The 22,863-nt window shown below is 39.3% G+C and overlaps 1 protein-coding gene across 1 annotated transcript in view; it reads left to right on the top strand.

Annotated features, from left to right (window-relative positions):
• The window catches only part of ANO2 (anoctamin 2, calcium activated chloride channel), a 156,483-nt gene that overhangs the window by 106,823 nt on the left and 26,797 nt on the right, over positions 1-22,863 (top strand). Inside the window, exons 14-18 of the mRNA XM_010004927.1 lie at positions 6,544-6,606; positions 12,406-12,607; positions 16,402-16,513; positions 17,825-17,882; positions 18,759-18,859. Coding sequence (XP_010003229.1) covers positions 6,544-6,606; positions 12,406-12,607; positions 16,402-16,513; positions 17,825-17,882; positions 18,759-18,859 — 536 coding nt within the window. The remainder of the gene's footprint in view (positions 1-6,543; positions 6,607-12,405; positions 12,608-16,401; positions 16,514-17,824; positions 17,883-18,758; positions 18,860-22,863) is intronic.

Here is a 22,863-nt window from a genome sequence, read left to right as displayed (position 1 = left end):
ACTAAGCCTTATACAATAAGGATTGCAATATGCTACAATGCACTAGATGCATTACAATGAGTATCAAAGGCAAAATAGGTTTTAAACACAGCAGAGAAATCAGCTGGTTTTATCTGTGAATAAATACAGTGTATTAAAACGTGCTTTCATAAACCTTGTTATGTGAAAAGCCAAGTGAGTGGCCCTTGTTGTAGCCCCTGGGAGATTTGTTTCCAGTCACGCTGCAGGGAAAGAAACACAGCTGTGGGCTTGTCTGATGGTTTCCCTTCTGGCTAAGTGCTCTAAGCTCATAGAAAAGCCAAGAAGTGGCCTATTCACAGTTGGTAAGAACCTACTGCCATAACCAAAACTCTGCCAGTAGAGGCTCTTAAATGACAAAACTGCAGCTAAATGTCAAGACTATAAGAGGCAGATAGGCAAATGCAGTCAGGAAATAAGCCATACAGTTTCAACAACCAGGATAATTAACAATTGGAATGACCTAACAAGGCTTATGACTGAAGGTTCATCACAAAAGAGCTGTGATTAGAGGCCAATTAGGATGTTAGTTAAAAAAATTTATAGCAAAAAACACCTCAAGGAAATTCTGTGGTTACAAAGGAAACCAGGACTGGATAGTTAACAATAACCTTGCTTAGCCTGCAATCCCATTAATTTCCATGATCCTAAGGCTTAGGCCTTGCACACAATGCACGTAGTTCTCTGTTCTGCATTGCTTCCTCAAATGATGTAGAGTGTGTCCATTAAGCTTGACTGAAAGCTATTGGAGAGTCTGATCTATTCTGAATGTTTCAAAGACAAGGAAAGTTTTTAATTAAAGGTTTTGCAGCCCTTCATCTGGCTCCAAAGGAGTTGTGGCAGTTTGTTTTCCATGTGCAAACCTGAAGCTGACCATCAGGCACAAAACACCTTTACTGTTAAAATGCCCTTACTGCTTTCTAAGTGAGAAGAACAGAAGATGTTGTTCCCACTTTTAATGGGTCTTTACCAAATGCTGTTTCACCTTCTGTGGGTGTATGAAGATAGAAATCCTAGGGACAGACTCAGACTGGGATAGAGACAGGCATTGATAGATGCCCAGGGTGGCAGCAGTTTTGGTTTTCCTCTTTTTTGGGGCAGTGGTCACTAATACAGACTGGAAGAGTCAGTCCCATGAACTTGTCCAAATAATTTCTTAGCTGTAAATACCACTGTGGCCCACTGCAAGACCCCAGAGATGCTGATATGCCTTGACTGTGCCTGTCACCCTGGAATCAATTGTCTTCCAAAACTACCTGTGCTGCAGGCTTTTCCTGACTCATTACTTCTTTAAACCTCTGAATAGCTCTGAAGTATCCTTTTCTCATTGCTTTAACCTTATTTCATGTCCAAAGTAAAATTATAGGAGCCCTTTCAGAAGATGCTCATTTCATTCCTTGTTGTAAATCTGCAACACATACACAATATTTTGGGAATTACACAAAAACAGGAGACCTGTCCTTGATACCACAATTCTTATTCCTAGATGCTTGTTTGGACAGCACAGTTTTTACACAAATGAAAGCTTCTATTTGTACTAAGAAAAGTGCAGCTATAAAAATTATATTGACTTGCTCGGTGCTTCTAGGCACAGAAGAGATGAACTTCTGGATTTTGTCATCAGAAATACAATTCTGCAGCTTTTTGCTGTTGCCAGCTATGCAAGACCCTAGGAAGCCAGGAGAGAGTGTTCCTGGATTCTGTTCTTCCCTGAGTGCCTTTTACTAAGTTCCAGTCAATTATTACAGCTCTATGCAGTGAATCATTGGGGTGGCCTGGGTGCAACCTCACTGAAGAGCCTGAATTTCAGAACTGGAGTTGAAAAGCAGGATGCAGAAGAGAGAAAGTGTGTTACTCTAATCCCCAAGTGCAGGTTGAGCCACCATGGCTGATGGTTGAAAACACCTGCTTTGAGTGTTCTTTTGTGGGAAAATATAAATAAAAACCTGAAATATTTGTGATCTGAGCAAACTGACTGTGGTTTAATTCACAGAGAAACACAAAGCTGTTTTCATAAAGCTGCTTGGTGCTGTCCAAGTGCAGCATATTTCCAGGTTTCCACAGCTCAGAGGCCCACCTGAGGATTCAGAGCTGTACAGGTTGGAACTTTGCCATGATAGGTAACTCATAGGGAAATAAACCATCTAGTAAAACCTAAATGAGGCTTAATGTATTTTATTTTATAGTTGTTTTTTTTTGTTTGGCTCATTTTGCTTTGTTTTTTGTTTTGGGTTTTTTTGTTCGTGGTTTTTGGTTTGGTTTGGGGCTTTTTTGTTAGTTTTGTTGTTTATGTATTTCTGTTTGTTCTGTTCTTGATTGTTTGTTGGTTGTGGGATTTTTTTTCATTTTCTATTAGGAAATAACTGTATTCCTGCAAGGAACACATTCAAGACCACATGAAACATTTAAACAGGAACACGTCACTGTTTCCCAGAACAGCAACTACTTTTTCTTCAAATACAATTGCAAATACATCACTGCATTGAGAGAAACTGAAAGAAAGATGCTAAAGTGTATCTTTTAGTGTACTTTGTTCACCATAAAAATATGATCTCTGTTGTGAGGCTTTCTGCCTGCATGTAAACATTTCCCTGCAATACAGTCTCTCTTGGGCAATATTACAAAGTGCAGCGTGTCTGTCATTCAGATTATCAGCTTCATCTTGTTGTGTCAAGAGATGCAAACACCTCTTGGACTGCTCCAGATAGATACCCTGCCTGCTTGGCTGAGTTTCTATCAATCATCAGGAAAGCTTTCTTACCCCTGTGTAAGTTCAAGACAACGTTCCATGATGCACGTTCCATGATTAAACTGGGGTATGTGCCTGTGAGAAGTCTATGAATTAATTCTACTAATTTCGAATAAACCACAGTTGCTGCAGGGTGCAAGTGTAGTATTTTGATGGCAGACAAGGTGTTCTTGCTACCTCACAGTACAATCCTTTAGCGGCTAGATGGCACTATTGCCAGAGAGTAGAGTCAGGTGTGAGAGAAAATACTAAGTGAATTTATAGACTTGGTTTACGTAGCAAGAGCTGTAACAGAAAGTACCTTTTAGCTGCTGAATATATTGATTTAAATTTCAGGATTTTGTTTGTGCCACGTGTGCTGCCTGAGTAACTCAGTGATACTGTCAACTGGCTTTTCTCTTCTCATAATGGCATAGCAGCTCAGGCATGTGTCCAGATTTCTCTTTGGTTAAGTGCTACGGAGAATGTCAAACGGGTAGCAAAGTCACCTAAAGCTAAAGGAAGCACATGCATGAAACAAGCTGTCTAGATGGCTTGCTGATCTTGTCCTTCCTTTATAGACTTGCCCTTTCCCATGCACATTCTCTCTCCTTTTCCTAATTTCTGGTTTCGTGTCATTCACTGTAAGAAGAGACAGAGAGAGCACTGCCAAAGTGTCTGTCACTCCCCTGATCTCTGTTTGACCTGCAGTGCCTTGTTCAGTGTTCAAATGCAAATGGGATTTTCTTTATGCCATTGCACTGACACTAATTTTCCCTGGTGCTGGCCCCCAGGTACTGGCAGTGGTGGCATCAGGGGTGGCTTCTGTGAGAAGCTGCCAGGGCCACTGCAAGGGACCCACTGCAGGGCATGGCTGAGCCCCTTGACAAGATGGTGACATCTCTGGGAAAGAGTGTGTAAGAAAACAAACAATGCTGCCAGAGAGTGAGGAGGGAGGGGAAAACCAGTGAGAATCAATCCTGTTTGCACCAAGGTGCAGACAGGAGGAAGGGAGGAAGTGCTCAGGATGCCCAGAGATTCCTCTGCAGTCCCTGGAAAGACTACACTGGTGCAAGTTTATCCTGAAGAACTGCAGCCCATGAAAAGACCCGGGCTGGAGCAAGGGAATAGTGTGAGGAAGGAGCACCAGAGAGGAGCTGTAATGAACTGACTCTAGAACCACCATTCCCCAACCTGCTGCACTACTTGGGGTGGGAAGTAGAGAAGTTGGGAACGAAGGACTGAACTTGGTTTTGGGAAGAAGTTGGGAGGGAGGTGAAGTGGAAGAAGTTTTTAATTTTGTTTTTATTTCTCACTATCCAAATCTACAGTGATAAATTAAATTATTTTTCCCCAAGCCAAGTCTGGTTTGCCTGTAGTAGCAATTGGAAAGTTATCTTCCCATCTTTTCCTCAACCCACAAGCTTTTTCATTCTCATTTCTCTTGCCATCCTGTTTAGGAGGGAAAGTGAGAGAGTGGGTGGGTGGGCATCTGGAAGCCAGCCAAGGTCAACCCATCATAAGAAAAAGGATTAGTTTTATCCTGTTCATGGTAAGGTGGTTGGTTTTTTTTTTTGGAGGCAGTCCATATTTCATTTAGTTGTTCACAGTAATAAATTTGGATGGTAAGAATCTGTTATGCTTCTAAATCTTTATTCCAGGAACTTATTTTATTGAACTCATCAGACATAAAAGGCTTTTGAAAAGCAGTAATTTATGTAAAACAAGTATTCAGGTGCTAAGCCTAGGGCTTCCAAAATGACTGGTGGTCCTTAAACTCTCCTGAAGTTGGGACCCTTAAATGGATTAATTCTGATGTCTCTTAATGCCTAAAAATGTAGGCTTAGGCACACCTTAGCTACTCATACTCATCTCTAAAAGTAGATGTCAAGCATTGCTCAGTTCTCCTAGCTTTCTTCTTTCCTATAACTACCCATTTCTATTTTAGGAATACACAGACAAATAAATAAATAGATAGATAAATGTAGTAGATCATGTCAGACACCTGCCTAATGTTTCAAAATAGAGAAAGTGTCTTCTATCACTAGAAATAAAAACCACCCAAACATTAAAAAACCTTAGCAAATTTGCTGCTCAGGATTTGGTGAGCATGATTCAGGATATATGCAAGTTTGACTTTGATACTATGGTTTCTTATTTTCTAAAATTCTTACCGCTAAGGAGACTTTTAAATTAATTTTCTTGGTAATTTTTGCCTCTTCCTGGACCTTTTGTATGAATCACAGTTTCCTCTTTACACCTCAGTAGGGTTATAAAAGATTTTCTTCTTTCCTTTAACTGCTTTGGCTAGTATAAGCTCATTTTGCTGTTTTGCTTCTTCAGTATTTTTCCCCTAGTGAAATTTGAATTAGTTAGACATGGTGTCCTGTGTAATTGCTGAGTGGTAAAAGCCAAAATGAAATTAAATGCATCTGTGCTTTCACATAAATGCTTTTTAAAGTAGCCTTGCAGCTAAATGATAGACTCCATGTATGTACTGTATGGGGTATTTATGTACTGCATCCACTGGGCCATATTATTTATGCTTCTCCCTGGGTTTGCTGTGGCCCAGTCCTGCCAGCATTCTCCCAAATGTTGAACTTGTCTGATTGAACAGCTGAGATGAGAGGAGGGGATGCTGAGTAATACTACTTCCCACAGTGTTTGATGCACCAACATGATGGCACTGGATGCATAGACAGAATCATGTCTTCGGTCTAATTCCACATCCCAGTAAAATCCATGAGAAAGTTTATGGCTGCATTTCTGCACTTGGAATATATACTGTATTGCTAGTACTACTTTGGGAAAGCCTTCTATAAGGTTATAATGATCCCAGATTTTTATCTGAGGAAAACTGTGCCTCAGAAATGGTTTATTTGAAAGCTTTGACCTGAATTCTAATCCAATTTTAGTTAATTTAAATTCAGAATAACTCTAGGTTTACTCAAATGTAACTGAAGTACCAGTCCAAGGGATACCAGCAGCAGTTCCAGAAATACAAACAGCATCTGGCTCTGTGTCCTTAGTTAATTTGATTATATCGTTTCAGTTTAACTTAAACAAAGTAATGACCTTATTATTATTTTAAGAAACTTATTTTGAGAGAAGGGAATCGTATTTCTTATATAAATCCCCAGTCAAATATCTCCTGTAGGTATACACATTGCTGGAGATGGAGTTAAGTTTGTGTGGGGAAGAGTAAAAGGATACTGGATTGCACTGATCATAGTTGCTTTGAATTATGCATGTGAAGAAAACAAGGTTGGTAGTGAAGATCACACAGGGGCCTTGCATTTGTAGTTTCTCTCCTCTATAGACCAAGTACCAGGAGAAGGATTCAGGTGTCTTTGCAATCATTATCTTAGTGGTCACATCTGGACAAGGTAACCACTAGACAAAAGAACTGGGTTCAATGGTAATGAATATTCTTGTCATTATTTCTGTCTCCAGCACTACCTTCTGAAGATTCACAAGAAGCAATTTAAAATAAATGGTTGAATCTTGCTTTGTCTAAAGGTAAACTCAGGTGAATTTCAGGGTTTTCTCCTGATATAATGAAATTTAACAAGAGCTGGATACATTTTTTCAAATACAGAAATCATAGTTACATATGATATTTTCTGAATCTGCAGACACTTTCTGTTCTAATAATCTTCACAATTACAACAGGAGTAGGGGAATAAAAAAAAATTATCAGTAACAAATCTTGTTAACTCTTGATATTGGCTATTGTACATTTTATAATGTCTGTTCTTTTATCTTACCTTTGTGTTTTGTCACAGGATAAAAAGGAGAAGCTGACATGGACTGACCGCCTGCCAGGATATGCAGCAAACTTTGGATTGATTTTATTTATGGTAATATAAACTGCATTTCTCCACGTTTATTAGGTGTGAGAAACTCTTCAGTGAGCTTCTTGAGTGGAATCCTCAATTAGCATTCTCAAAGTTGCTAAAATCCTGGAAGAAGCTGGGGTTACAACCCACAGTTTGTGAGAAGTGTGTGTCCTACTAGGAATACTCATAGAGATGGATGCCAACCTCCAGCTTTGTGCCCTCTTTCCAAAGGCTGCTTATGAGAGGGCTACTGGCTGGGTGGCTTGCTGTCATGTCAGCAGCTCATTACTAGATGCTGTCTCTGTCACAGGGTTTCTGCTGCATCCTCTATTGTCTGCTGAAGGGAAGCCCACTGTGTATTTTCTTGTGTGCAGAGTATTCCATGTGCCCGCTCAGAATGACATTCAGATGTGTTGAAGTTACTGAGCAGATGATATTCAGGTGAAATAAATCTGTTGTTGGGAAGTATGTGTCCAACACATACTTAGGGGTGGACTGTAATGTAAAGAAGACCATGGTATTGAATCCTCACTTAAGACCAAGAATATGGTGTGCAAGTCATTCAACTGTAAAGTGTGGACACCACTGTCCAAGTGAAATTTCCAGCAGACCATAAACACATCATCAAACTGATAGACTTCGTAAACAGCAATAGGAAAGCCTGGCTAATAAACGTGAAATGACATTGTCAAGGATCCCATCATCTCTCTGGTTACAGAAATTACTGAATGAAAGTGTGTATTCACATCTAGATCCAGCATAATATGGCAATGAAATATGCTGGTTTACCCCCCAGGAGCACTTGGCATAGGAAATTTACTTAGGGACTAAATTCTTTAAAATACCTACATGTATTTTTAATGTACTGGAGCTTGCACATACTACAACAGATGTCCTGTGAAGATTTCATTTCTTTTTTCTAACAGTCCAAACCACTCTATATTCTCATTGAAGCCAAATTAATGTCTGCATTTTTATAAATATATGTGAGTATATATATATATGAAGATACATCTATTGTATGTTAAGTATTTTCTGTACATAAAAGATGTGTCATTCATACATATAGATATATATGTACTTAGAACATTTTGAGTGAGTTTATTGTCCTGAAGCCTTACCAACATTTGCTTTTTAGACTGAACCTCTAACTGGCAACAGTGGAAACTTTGCTTTCAGCAGTGTGTAAAAGCTAAATTTGGGCTACATGCTTTTACATGTCATTCTTTTGCAGACAAGGTGCTTATGTGTGTTTTTGACTTTAACATCATGTTTAAATCTCATCTGAGCATGATCTTAAAGTTCTTTCCTGAGTCATGGCCTATATATTACACTCCCTGCTTTTTGTAACATCTCAGAGAGATTGATAAAGGTAAAATATAGAGCTCCAACTCTTCAACTTCTCATAGTGACAAGGGGGAACTTTGCTGACTTTCACCAACTGGAGAAGTGGCCACAATTACTTTTCAAAGAATATTTTGAGCAATAGTAAGATATAAGCACCTGAAAGAGACAACTTATAAACCATGCATGAAATTCAGGTCAGCTCTTGATGAGGAACAGCCAGCTCTACTTTCCTATGGAGACATTACAGTCTACTCTTTACTGTGTGTAATGTTTTGTTGTTTATTTTGTTGTTGTTGTTGTTTTTGTTTGTTTTGTTAGTTTGTTGTGGTTTTGGTTTTTGGGGGGTTTTTTGGTTGTATTTTGTTGTTGTTGTTGTTTTTGTTTGTTTGGTTAGTTTGTTGTGGTTTTGGTTTTGGGGGGGTTTTTTTGTTGTTTTTTTTTCCCCCCCTGCTAAATTAGTTAAACAGGAACTGGAAACACCAGACTAAGTTTATTGTCAGTCTGTGTAATAGAATTGTACTGAGGAAACTAAATTGGCCTCATCTACCTCCTTTACTACTGTTCACACAAACGAATTTCTTTTGCTGTAAGCGCTGTATGCATTATAGGTGGTTAAATGTTGAATTTCTGTGTGCATGCACATATACAGCACACAGACATAGAAGACTCAGACACAGGTAGACACACACACATGCTGCAGTTTCTAGTGCTGCAGAAGTGGTCACTGAATTCTTAACACTGCCTCTTCCAGGTCAAAGGGTCTGGCAGCACAAACCCAAAGGTATTTTCCATTAAGATGTCTACATTTCTGTAGAATGGCACTGCTGTGTTCTATCCTTTCTGCCCTCTGCTTTACATGCCATGCTTTCCCTCATGATTCTTAAAGATGCTAATGATTTTCTTATTGCACAACCTATTATCTTTATTTTTCATTTACATTCTTCTTTTGTGTACTTCACTTTTGGCAATCCTCTTTCAAGAACAGTGTTACATTATTCTCTTTCTGGCTTTTCTTTGGTCTTTATCAAGCTAGGTGTACTGCCTGTTTCTTTAAAAGTACACGTTGAAAAAGATGTTTGGTTTGGTTCCCTTGCCCTGTTGGTCTTGGTGTTTTACACCAAGGATTATTTTACACATTTACAGATACCTTAAAATCTGTTCAGATCTCTTTTGTTGTACACATAGCCTCACTTGACTGCAGAGAAGGCAGAAGATCCAACCTTGATCTAGGCAATCTTTTGCAGGGATTTTAAAAGAGAAGTTCACAAGTCTAATTTTTGCCCAGTGAGACCAGTGGTAGCAGTAGGTCTAGGCTCAGCTGGGTGTATACAAGTTGGGCTTGTGTGTGATTAGTTATAACATGTGTAACAGTTTAGATGATCCACATTTAGAACATACATGTTGCAGCAAAGATTTCCAAGTATGTGATGAAAACACTGATGGCTGCTGGAGGATAGCAGGGTGGCATGGAGCAGTGCCACCATTGCAGCCTTTCTTTGGGTTTGTTGTGTTTGACTCAGTCAGAGGAAGGAAGAAAACCAATTAATGTTGTGGCACAAGAGTTCAGCCTGTTCCTTCTTTTGGACCCTAATGCTCTGTTCTTACTCACATGGCATAATACTTGACTCCAGAATAGCCCCACTGGGGAGCCAAAGAAATATTTGGACATTAAATTGTTATCCTACTTGGATGAATCTATCAGTCTAGCCCATGGGGTTTTATAGCTTCCTTCTCAGTCCTAGTATGCTTTCCTGTGTGTCTTCTTTCATACCATGCTCAGTAGGTGACCTTTTCTGCAGCCAATTTTCACATCTGTTTCTAAGAAATTCAGTCCTTGACAGCCTAGTTTAGATATTGAGTGAAGAAACTGCCACCATAGGGGATAGAACTGGCCAGATGAAAATTTGACAATGAAAACAAACCCCAAAGTAAGCATCTGAATGAAAGGTGACCATCTAACCTGGAATTTGGGCAAAAGAGGTATTGGAAGAAATGGGACAAATGCTGTGAAGATACAGGCACCACTTCCTCTCAGTGACTGGGGAGTAAGAAATATTCTCTCAGTTACTGCACAGTCCTACGAGCCCTCCTCAATTTTCTCCTGTTGCTGGATGCACAGATAATGAAGTTTCCTAAAGGAGTGTTTTTTCCATCTGTGTCTAAGCAGATGTTCAAAAACAGCTGGGCAACTGAGGAGTTTCTGAAGTCGTGGTGCTTTTGCAAAACCAATATCCTTGTTCTTTAAACAAATAACACTTTTTTTCCGGTACCCTTGTGTATCTTCCTCTGGCACTGCATGTGTGGAAAAGACCACAATAGTGCAAGCCTTTGATTGTGTCTCATTCTCCAGCCACCTTCCTCATTGCTGTGGATCCCTTCAATACTTTGGTCAGGTTTAAGAGCTTGCTATTCAACTTCCACGACCTGAAACATCTTCCTCTGTTTATTAATGACTGTCTTTGATGAATTCTCTTACTGTACTGTTAAGATACATTTTCTAAGTGGAAGCTTGTGATGGAGCCAGGTGTCTATGGAGACCCATCATCTCCAAAATGATACATACAAGTTTATTTTGCTCTTTTTTCTTGTCCACCATGGTAGTAAAAATTTGAAAGAAATCCACAAGGGAAAGAAAAAGAGTGTGTGGAAGATGATTAAAAGGAAGTGACCCAAACTAAGGAAAAAAACCCCCAAAAACCAGTTTAAGGTGACTGTAGAGGTGGAAGATGAGTTAGATTACTGCCAGGTGGAGGTTTTTTGTTTTCTCTTTTAAGGGGGTATGTTAATCTCTGCTGCAGTGTAAAGTTTCTGATTTTTGTGTTCCTGCACTGCTGGTCACAGCAAGAGCTGAGCAGATAGTTTGACACGAATCCGATTTTTGTTTACATCTTTCATAGGTAAGTCAAAAGAAAATGAGGAAAATAAGCAGAAATACTAGAACTGATTTCTCAACACAATGACTACTACAAAAGAGAAGGCAATAATATAGTATGTCATTGGAAATGTTTTCATTCAAAGTTGTGTGTTTAGACTTTTTTCTTTGGAACAGTATTTGAACGAAAAACACTTGCATGAAACAAAACCTCGTCAGTCACCTCCATTTCATTTAAAATTGATGAAACATTTCTTTAAAAAGTCAAAATTAGATGTTTTACTAGTTCTAACTTTTTATTGCAGTTTTCTCACAAAACGTATTTGTGAATTTCTTTAGATATCTCTGGGAGTTTTTCCAAATCATTTTTTTTTTAGTATGTTTACTAGTTCTCCATTAAAACTAAATGTGCCTAGTTTTCATCTTCACCCTTTAATACAGCTCTGATTTTTATTCTGTTTTGTTTGTTGGGGTTTTTTTGCAATAATATTTTTTCATAAGACAACCTTCCTCTGTCTATAGGAATCCAATAGACTACTGCTAAGTTATTAAAATGAACTGTTCAATTTCCTTGAGCCTGTGTTGTGTGCACCTGGGCTCCTGGGCTCATTGCAATAATTTTGATAGTCTAATCTTTCACATTTATGTAGTCTCCTTCATCTGAGGATCTCAAAATATTTTACCTAAAATAATACATGTGTACTGGAATTCTTTCCAAAGGCAAAAATGGAAGAGAAAAATGTACCCTTTCCTGCCATGTCTATGAAAATTTGCTGGATTTTTATTGTTATTTTGTTGATTATTTTTTTTTCATTGTGGAGTGAGATTTTTTTGAAAAACAGAATCCTATAGCCCTGTGAAATTCAAATTCTTCTGTGGGAACCTGACCTTAACCAGCAGGACTGACTTTCCTCATCTCATGGGTCAAAGCCAGCTCATGAAGGATGCCAGGATACCAACAGAAATGTAAAGTGAAGCCCTAGTAGCACAGATTAGTCCAGTTCCAAAAGAATAGTAACAAGGTAGATTTATCTGTCTGTCTGTCTGTCTATCTATCTATCTATCTATCTATCTATCTATCTATCTATCTAATCTATCTGTCTATCTATCTATTTTTAATTTGTGTCAAGAGTTGAGCAAGCACAACTGGAGAGCAAGAGGCCACTTCTGCTGCGCAGAGGTGAAGATGTTGCAGTCAGTAAGGTCTATTTACCTGTTGGCACAGGTTTGTAAGCCCTTCAGTCCAAGCCATCTGAACCAAGTGCCTGCTTAAAGACCTTGCTGAACACCTGCTTTTGCACCCAAACAACCTGAATTTCACCAACACTGCATGAATAACGTGTGGTGCTTTAGTCAGAAGGAACGTGCACATCTTGAGGAACTGTTGTGCCAGTTCAGAGTTCTGCACCCATTTTCTTCAGCTGTACCTGTTAGGGAGTTTTGAATCCTCACATTTTCATTTGATGATCCCCATATGACTGATTCTCTAAGAAATCACCACGCAATGCCAATTCGTGGAATGAACCCACCGTGTCTGTCAAAACTTCTGTTGAAATGCTTCTCTCAAGCTTGAATTCACCTGTCTGTACATTTCCTTGTAGATCTCACTGACGTTCTCTGCAGTGTTTGGTGTCATGGTGTACCGGATCACTACAGCAGCAGCTTTGTCATTCAGCACCAACGCAACAACCAGGTCAAACGTTCGGGCGACCGTGACCGCAACCGCTGTCATCATTAACCTCGTGGTGATACTTATCCTTGATGAAATTTATGGAGCTGTTGCCAAATGGCTGACAGAAATTGGTAAAACTATCTCACTACATTCCTCCTTAGTACTTGGCGTGTATTGACATGAGAGTATGTGTGGAGGTTCTAAAGGGAATGTTTCCCCCTGCAGAGTGCCAGGGAAAATATTCAGAGCTGTGGGGGAAGATGCTCAGACATGCCTCTGGGAACTAGGGCTCTAAGCCACAACATTCACTGTGCCACTAATAGGACTAATCAGCCTGGCTGTAATGCCATGTTAATGCAGTTGTGCTATTTCCAGGATCTCAGCTGGTATTTCTGCATTGCATTGGCTCTGTGCCAGGATCCACTTATCTAGAGCTGGTTGAGAATTTTTGACCTGGTAAGTATTTTGATAGATATCTTTACCACTAAGAGCTTGGTTTGCTGAAAGTCAATGGGTTGTTTCAAAGACCTTGCTGGCTCTGGCAAAGCTACTCTGAAAAATGCTTACCATGTTATTTTGCTGATGTTAGTTTTACCAGGTCCTTACTACTCTAAGGATTTTTTTACCATTATAGGAGCATGTCTGGGCTGGACTTTTTTTATAATAACATCTATTTCAATTAGAGGTTGGATTTATTTTTTTAATGCTGTTTTATTGTTACAAGCCTGGGGTTAATTCGTTCCTATTTGGAATCAGCTTTGGGCAGAAAGTAGCAGGGTTACACCAATGAACTTAGTGGCGTAAGGAAGCTCAGGTTCACTGCCCAGGACAAATCTGTACCCAGATTTTCAGCTTTCATCAATCAAGCAGACAAGCTGCTAACTGTGTGTGACCTGATCAACTCTGTCCACTGCACCTGCCCAGGTAAGAAAGGGCACAACTGTTAAGGCGTGACACTGCTGTGTGAAAAGAGTAGGAAAAGGTTAAGTTGAGGCTTCTACTCTCTGGCAGTTTCTAGGCAAAAGCTGGGAAGTGCAAGCCACTGCCATTGCCTCTCCCTTTGGAACGTGCACCACTCTGTGAAAGGAACAAGAACTTCTTACCTGCCAATTATTGTCCCCCTGACACTTTGCATGTAATTCTAATCCTGCTATGTTTATTTAGGCACTAATGAACGATCGGATGCTTTGTTTAAGAAGGATCCAGTCTGAGTAACCTCTAGTGCTACAAATTCTGTGAGTTAGAAAGTTCATTAAGGCAGCTTTCTCCAATGCTAGGCTCAGATGTCAACTGAAATAAAAATGTAAAAAAACCCCACACTCTTCATTAATGCTCTTTATCTTGTGAACTCTCTTTTTGCTGAGCAGAGCAAAATATAGTTTTGTTTTGTTTTTTCACACCACTGTTAATTCAACTGTTAGTCAACAAGCTGAGGAACACACTTGTTGGGCAGAGGCAGCAGCTCTTGACAGCATAGGTTTCTGTTCCAATCCCTAGCACACTTCAGTCTTTTTTCAGTTGCAAAATTTCATCTGTCAGCGCAAGGATTGTATCACTGATGGCAACTGCGTTCATCATAGGATCAAAGTAATGGATCTGCCTCAATACTCACTGAATCAGTGCTTAGGGGGGAAAAAAGGTAGTATTTTAGTTCTAACCAATACAGAGAGCTCATATAGGATGCACTAGGACTCCATGCACCTCTTGTGGATGCAGCAGAGTGGGGCACTGATACCCTCTTACCACAGATCAAGCCAGCAAATTTGCAGATTTTATCCTGGTATTCTTAGGTTGAATCTTCAGGAATCGGGTGTTTTCAGACGTGACTTGCAGATCATTTGCTCACTTTTGACTTCTCTCAGGTGAAGGAAGAACCAGTCAAATGGGGACAAAATAAAAAAGGTTTGTGTTTGTGCCTCATAAAGGCAGCAACTCCTTCGGGGAGCTAAGGCCCATTCCACAGAGAGCTTGTTCTCTACCTGGAAAGTTTCAGCTGCTCAATTTTAGCATCACATGCCTCACAACTAACCATATATTATGTGTATCATTTTGGGGGAAATTTTTCTGTCTTACTATTGCATCTATTCTGGCTGGATGTATTTATTATGTAGCAGACTCCACTAGCTAGAGGATAAATTCTATGCATGCCTTTTGGTATGGTATAGTATATCTGAGAGTGGGGAGGGAGTGAAATGCTGAGTGAGTCTCAGGAACCATATATGGTGTGAAAATTTTCAGTCAGAGGCTGAGCTCATCTTTGTGGGAGTTCTTCATGAGGCAAAGGCTAGGATTTTGCTCCCTCACATTAGAGGCTGCATTGCTGATATTTGATATTCCTGTTGCCCTGAGCTGTAGATCCCTAGGATCTATCCAGTATATGGGGTCAACTGCAAATGGTTCAAATCCTATTAAAGTTCAATTAAGCTTTTCTATAGGTAGTAGTGAATGATGGTTTAGGGTTATTGTGTGTTGACCTTTTGTGAAAATAGGGTTGCAAGTATCACACATAAAGCTTTGTGGGAACTCATTAGAGTCTTGCTGTGCCTTTAGTGCCCAAATAAACACCATGCTTCTTTTCTAAGAAAATAAAACCAACCAAAAAAGACCAAACAACAACAAAAAAACAACCAACCAATCAACCAAACAAAAAAAAGAAAACCAAAAGACCAAAGCAGCCAAAGCACCAAAACTGCTGCAAAACAAAACTGTGCAAGTACCACAGTATTTTTAATTAAATCCCTAAAGAGAGAGCTCTGGATCTACCTTTTTCCATTGTGCTGCAGAAATCCAGTCGAGAACACTCCACAGTAAAATGATCTGTTCTCACATTAGTTAACAGCTCTGGATGAGCCTGACAGTACAATAGTTTAACCCATATTGAATCTTTAAAAAAGGATCTTAATGTCAATTTGAAAAGCTTCTGTCCTGTGTGTTCTGCTGGTAAAAATTTTCCATGGAAATTGAAAATAAAACTTGGAACAGAGTAATGAATACTGAAAATGTTTAAGGCACATTTTTACAAGCTATCTAAGGAAGTCTAGAAATGTAGAATGTATGTAGAGAATGGAGCAGTGTTAGCAAAACTGTGCATTTATTTTATATGGCAATTAACAACTCACTTCATGCCTTATTCTGAAAGGTATTTAGGCTTGTGTTTAGCAATAAACGTATTAACAATCTCATTACAGAAAACAAGGCTTATGCACACAAAGTTAAGAAAGCTTTTAAGGTGTTTTTTTTCTGGATGAAAGCCTTTGTACTTTGCTTTTATGATTCAGGAATTGAGACTATTAATGCTTTCTTACTTCAGTTGAGTAACTGATATTCTTATGTATATAAGCATATGCTTATATACATTAAAGCTGTTTATTTTGCTTTAGCTTTATGCAATTGAATATCAAAAGCCAATTATTATTAATATGTACATTGTGTTAATAAAATATATTTAGTTATATTATATGGTTAATAATATAATAGATGTCAAAGTAAATAACTGAGGAGGTCTGTGCTAAGATACCACAGATGTGGCCTAAAGCAGAGAAAGGTGATGTGGTCTGCCCAGGTCTCTCATCTGTGGGGTTTTTTCCCATCAGGGTATTGGATAGACAGCCATGAGGAACTTGGGCTAGGCTATCAGATGCCTATCAGAGAAGCAAGTTCATTATATTGTCAGTATTCATGTTCCTATAAAAGAATCTTTTAAGTGCCATCTGGAAATTTAGAAAGACTCTCTGGAAATCAAGAGTCAGTGACAGAGCTGATGTGCATTGGTACAAGTTAACAGTACAAAAGGAAAAAAGAAAAACAACAGTCTGAGCTCAGTTTGCAGTCTGGTGTTGTATTTGGGGATATCAGGGATGTTGACATATGTACATCTGGTGTGCTTTTTTTAATTATTTTTTTTAAAATGTTTTTTCCTCCCCAGAGGTACCAAAAACAGAGAAAACTTTTGAGGAAAGACTGATTTTGAAGGCATTCCTCCTGAAGTTTGTGAATTCTTATGCACCAATTTTTTATGTTGCCTTTTTTAAAGGAAGGTGAGCTAAATGTCTTTTACATGCAGATATTTAAGCATGTAGATATTTATGTGTGTGTATATATATGTCTGTATTAGGAGATTTGTGTTTAAGAATGGGCTACCTAAGTCTGGGACTGCTGACCTGTTACCACCGATGAAAAAATAACATAAACAGGGTGGTCTAAATGTTGATTCGAATGGCAGGGCATGATGTTGAGTACTGTGTTGTCTCTTGTAGGCAGAACTTTGTTCTGAAATGCAAACAGTTTAGTTTTCTTTCTGAAATAAGAATAATCCACAACTCAGAAAATAATTTCTTAGGTAAAAGAGGGTGTTTCATTTGTCCGTGAAAGTTTTTGCTTCCAAGACTTCAGTTTCCACAGTTTAGTGATTTTTTCTTGAAACATCATTTAGTAAAGAAAGATTTTCCTGTTTTTTTTAGAAACTATGGAACTACTTTCTGTATTACTTTCTCAACGTTTTGCACTGTATCAGGTTAAATTAGGAAATTGTTATAGTCAACTGGAAGTTGGATGTTTGGCAAATGAACCGATTGACCAAAAAGCTAATTCAGCTGTCCTGCTAAATAAGTGTGACTTCCTATGGGTTCAGGATCATTGTCTTTAGGGACCCAGTTATCCACAGTATAGCACATGCTTTTGAATTGGAAGCTCAAAATGATTGTTTGCTGAAACTTTGGCAAAAATGTTTAAAACATTGTCTGGATTCTGTTTCATACTATTCTTCTGTTCCTTTGGGGGGGAATGTAAAGTCTGTTAATCTGTACTCCTCACCAATTCTATTCAGCATCATTGGTTTAAGAATTAATTACAAGTTTTACCACCAGTTGTAAACACTGTAAGACACTAATGAAAAATATCACAAATTACTTCCTCTTTAAATAATTTACTTGCAGTTATAATAAGGTCAATCTCACTTCTCTCCATGTAGTCAGAAGAGTCTTGACTGTGTTTAGATGTGTAAATAACTTCATTCAGTGCATAACTCAAATGCAAGAGAATATAAGTTGTCTGTGCCCTGTTTTGTTTGTGATCTCTGATGAAGAAAGGGAGATTTTTGTTATGGTTTTATCATGGAAACATATTTTAGTGAAATTATTTCATCAAGATATAGTAGAAAAACATTTGTTGAGGCTTATTACTGTGACATAATTTTAAATAATCAAAGTTGAATAGGTGTTGAGTCTTTTTTAATTCATAGTGAAGTAGCTAGTACTGAAACATTTTAGCTGATACGAATGAACAGTTATGTTGTTAAAGATATTTTTTTCTTGTATTAATATTATTTCATATATTGTTATTACTTTCAGATTTGTTGGCCGTCCTGGTCATTATGTGTATGTATTTGATGGCTATCGAATGGAAGAGGTAAGTAGATATGAAATTCAAGCAACAAAACCCTGAACAAAGAGAAATATGTGTACAGTGTATTTCAGTGGAGTCTAGACAGCAAGGGAAAAATAAAAAAATATGTAAAAACAAGATGTTAAATCTTCCACATAAGTAGACAAACCCCAGATTTTCCCTCCCAGGTACCTGAGGCTCTCTTTCTGCAGTTCTGAGCACTTCCCAGTCATTCTTAGGTGAAGTTTAACCATTTCTATCCTTTCAAATGGGCATTCAGGCACAAACAGATTAAATTATTCAACTGAGGCCCTTGGGAAACCTATGGCAGAGCCTGAACTTGAATCTGGCATCACATTCTGTACATCACTGGAAGCCTAGCAATTTCAATAGCCTGAGAAGCTATAGCCATTTTGTGCTAAACCTGTAAACATTTCTATTTTTAATTTTTTTTTTCAAAATTCCTTATAACTGTTGTGGGTATTCCCTTGAAAATCAGCAGAGATACTCAAGGTTTTACAGTAAAGCTTTCACATAACTCTTGGCAAGATTGAGAACTTTCTCCCCCCCTTGGGAGACATCAGGTTGGAAGGAGATTGGTGATACCACATTATGTTTATTACATTGATTATATAGTAAATATTTTAAAAGGAAATATGGTAGCCCCAGGGCACAGTAACTCATTTCAGAGCTCTCTATATTTTCCATAATGTGGCTTTATGAGTGGACATGAAATACCTTGTTAAGGATAGAATTGCAATGACCAACGAGGTCCGTGCTCATGCACAAATTGGTGTCAGGGGTGGTGAGCATATATAGACACAGGTACCTCTTCCAAATGGGCACATGTCAATTAATTCTCTTACTCCCTTCATATTCTGTGGTTTTGTTTACTTGCAGTGTGCTCCAGGGGGCTGTTTGATGGAACTCTGTATTCAGCTGAGCATCATTATGCTTGGAAAACAACTGATTCAAAACAATCTGTTTGAAATTGGAATCCCGTATGTATCCCAGCCTTCTCCATTACCAGACATTATTCCTTTGACACTGTCAATTAAAGCCTTGATCCTTATTCAACTGAATGTGACTTTTGCCACTGACTTCAGTGGGTTCTAATTGAATGTGATGATAAATCACATTTTTGGTTGTGATTAAATGATCTGGCTGTATTTTATGTTGAATAATTGGCTATATCTGCTGTAAATGGCTTAAATAAAGTGATTGAATGTATTAAATAATTGATCTAAATTAATTTTAGAAACCGGGGAAAACAGGCAAGCTATGATAGATCTCTTGGGAAGTTTTAGAGAAGCTTTCAGAGTAGTAGCATTGAATACAAATTAGGATAAAGTGGAGGAGAGATGGCATGGAGGAAAGCAATAGCTCATAAAAGATGTTAAAATGTATTGCTTGATCAATGGCTATTTTATGCTTTTACAGATGAAATCCACACATTTCTAAGGTGCCTATATCTCAGTGTATGATGCAGGAGTTAGAATATGGGGGACATACTGATCTCAGAGGCTCTCTGCCACAGAGAGCTTTGTGCACAGTGTCGTCTGCTCCAAATCTGACAAGAAATCTCTCCTGGTCTGTCTCCTGTGTCAGGGGGATCTTCAGCCAAGAGAATCCACTGAGGATGTTCTTGCTCCTGGGAGTTTTGCTCGTTTCAGTTGACTGAATAATCCTTGTTGGTGGCAGTGGTCTGTGAAATGTTGTATTTCATGAAGTTATTGAGAATCCTTCAACTTTAGTGTCAGTAGCTTTATGATCACATCCTTAAGGAAGGTCTTGAAGGTGCTAACAAGAAACTAAGTTGAGTGATGTGTAAAAGATGATGGATTTTTTTAAAATGAGCACTTTTCCTCCCTTTCCCTAGCAAGAAGGGGTTTTTTTTGAAGTAAATTGAATAGAAAGGAAAAAAAAATAATTCCCCAACAAATCAAATGTGTGTTATGGATCTTTTAATTATTCTTTTGTCAAAGGTCACTATGAAGGCCTGTTTTCTGTCCACGTCTCCTTGAGTTTACAGTTTATTTTGATAAAAGGGTGGTAAGTAATTCCTAAAATATCTGGCACATTGAAGGCTTAAAGCTTGCTCAGTGTAAACCTGGTGATTTTTTTTCCTGTCTTTCAAAAACTTAGTGCTACTGGACTTTTTTTATGAGGAGGACTAGGTTAGAGGCCACTTAGCCAAACTGGACATCTGTAAATCCGTGGGCCCTGATGGGATGCATCCATGGGTTCTGAGAGAGCTGGCAGATATTATTGCTGGGCCACTCTCCATCATCTTTGAGAAGTCATGGAGAACAGGAGAGGTGCCTGAGGACTGGAGGAGGGCTAATGTCAGGGGACGCAGGGAACTACAGGGCTGTTAGTCTCACCTCTGTCCCTGGGAAGGTGTTAGAAAAAATCATTCTGGAAATGATCACAAAACCTGTGAAAGTAAAGAATGTCACTGGGAGAAGTCAGCATGGATTGACCCAAGGGAAATAATCCTTAACCAACCTGATTTCCTTCTGTGACATCATTACTGGCTGGCTAGATGAGGGGAGAGCAGTGGATATCATCTACCTTGATTTCAGCAAGGCTTTTGATACTGTCTCCCATAACATCCTCATTAGGAAACTCAGGAGGAGTGGGCTTGATGAGTGGACAGTGAGGTGGATTGGGAGCTGGCAGTGTGACAGAGCTCAGAGGGTGGTGAATCAACAAATCAGGTTCACGTTGGAGGTCAGTAACCAGCAGTGTCCCCCAGGGGTCAATACGTGGTCCGATCTTGTTCAACATGTTCATCAATGATCTGGATGAGGGGACAGAGTATGTCCTCAGCAAGTTTGCTGATGCTACCAAACTGGGAGGGGTGGCTGGCACTCCCGAGGGCTGTGCTGCCATCCAGCATGACCTGGACAGTCTGGAGAGTTGGGCAGAGAAGAACCTCATGGCGTTCAATAAGAGCAAATGTAGGGTCCCACACCTGGGAAGGAAGAACCCCAAGCATCAATATAGGTTAGGGGCTGACCTGCTGGAACATAGTTCAGAGGAGAAGGATCTTGGATTCCTGATAGACAGTAAATTATCCATGAGCCAGCAATGTGCCCTTGCTGCCAAGAATACCAATGGAATCCTGGGGTGCATAAAGAAAAGCATGGCCAGTAGGTCAAGGGAGGTCCTTCTCCCCCTCTACTCTGCCTTGGTGAGGCCACAGCTGAAATACTGCATCCAGCTCTGGGCTCCCCAGTTCAAGAGAGACAGGGAACGACTGGCGAGTGTCCAGAGGAGGCTGATGAAGATGACTGGGGGATTGGAGCATCTCTCTTATGAGGAAAGGCTGAGAGAGCTGGGACTCTTTAGCCTGGAGATGAGAAGGCTGGCGGGAGACCTTATCAATGCCTGTAGGTATCTACAGGGTGGGTGCAAGGAAGATGGAGACAGGCTCTTCTCAGTAGTTCCCAGTGTCAGAACGAGGGGCAACAGGCACCAGCTGGAACATAGGAAGTTCCATTTAAACATAAGAAAAAACTTCTTTACGATGAGAGTGACAAGGCACTAGAACAGGCTGCCCAGGGAGGTTGTGGAGTCTCCATCTCTGTAGATATTCAAAACCTGCCCGGATGCAGCCCTGGGTAAAGTGCTCTGAGTTGTTCTATTTCAGTGGGAGAGTTGGACTGGCTGATCTCTAGACATCCTTCCAACTCTAACAATTCTGTGATTCTGTGATTTTATGATGTTAGAAACGCTGTACTTGTTAGGGTTTGATTCTTGAAAGCAGAGGTTGATCCAGTCCAAACAGAAAATTGCTGTCAAATTATTTCTCAATTCCCTTATTACAACTCTTGGTGCAAGAATGTGATTATTTGATCCCGTTTTTCTGCCTCATTTCTGTCTGTTTTGTCACCCTTCTGCCAACAGCCTATGTGGCTTCAGTTTTTAAAACTGAATAATTGTTCAAAACCAAACATACTTTCATCCTCTCCTTCCCAATGTAGCAGTTCATTCCAGTTACGATGCTACCTCGTCATCCTGAAATAAGCACATCTGGTTTTCCTTCACTTGTCTGCATTCTCAAGAAAACCAATGTATATCTGAAGGCCTCAGCCCTTCTCACCAGACCTGTTTGAACACCTAAATTAATTAAATCAGAATCAGCCTTGTGTTTCTGCGTGGACCACTCTTCTTGTTTGAACTAGATCATTAATGGCACTTTGTTTACCTTATCTGCCTCACATGCTGGACATATAGAAATCCAAAACAAAAGGAACTCCAAACATGCAAGTCTTGCACAAGTCGTTCTGGCATGTCTGTGTCTATACATGCATAGGTAAACATACGTTCACTCTCTACTCTCCAGCCTTTTCTGGCTTCCTACTGTATCCCATTCTCTCCCTTCTTCTACCTGTTTCCCTTGACACTGTCTTACAGCAAACTCATCTCGTCTATTAGATCAGACTTTTTCTACCAACAAGTTTTTGCATTTTCCTTCCCAGGATATCTCTGTGTTCATAGTTCTATCTTCCAGGGTCTACTTTCCCACAGGCTGCACACTGTGATGAACATTCCTCCTGTGACAGAAATATAGATCAGTATTTTCTATCTTCAGTTTCAGCAGTGGCATTTTTTTCTCTCCCTTGCCTTGTGCCTCTTTGGAAGGAATGGGAGTTAGACAGAATTACACAAATTCTTCCATTGGCTCCCTTTATTTTCCCTGGTGCAGAGGACAAGTGCTGCCATCAACCTTAACCCACAGGGAGAGGAAGAAAGGACTATCATAGATGTCATTTGTTCTTCAGAATCTGGAACTGTTTTCTGTGTGTCTCTAACATGGAAGTATCTCTCTTCTAAATTATATCACAACCCAGATCAAAAGAGTTTTCTTCTGTATTGAAATCCCAGGATTTCAGCATTATTTTCAGAAAATTATTTTTTTCATTTATGACAAAGCCCAAGTCATTTGAATTGCTTTGCAGAAGATCACAAAATCTTGCTCCTATTTGTTGTCTCTTTC

Source organism: Chaetura pelagica, unplaced genomic scaffold (genome assembly GCF_000747805.2).
Source record: "Chaetura pelagica isolate M959 unplaced genomic scaffold, ChaPel_1.0 scaffold429, whole genome shotgun sequence".
NCBI classification, from domain to species: Eukaryota; Metazoa; Chordata; class Aves; order Apodiformes; family Apodidae; genus Chaetura; species Chaetura pelagica.
Note: the sequence above shows the minus strand (reverse complement) of the source record. Positions and strands in the feature narration are given on the sequence as shown.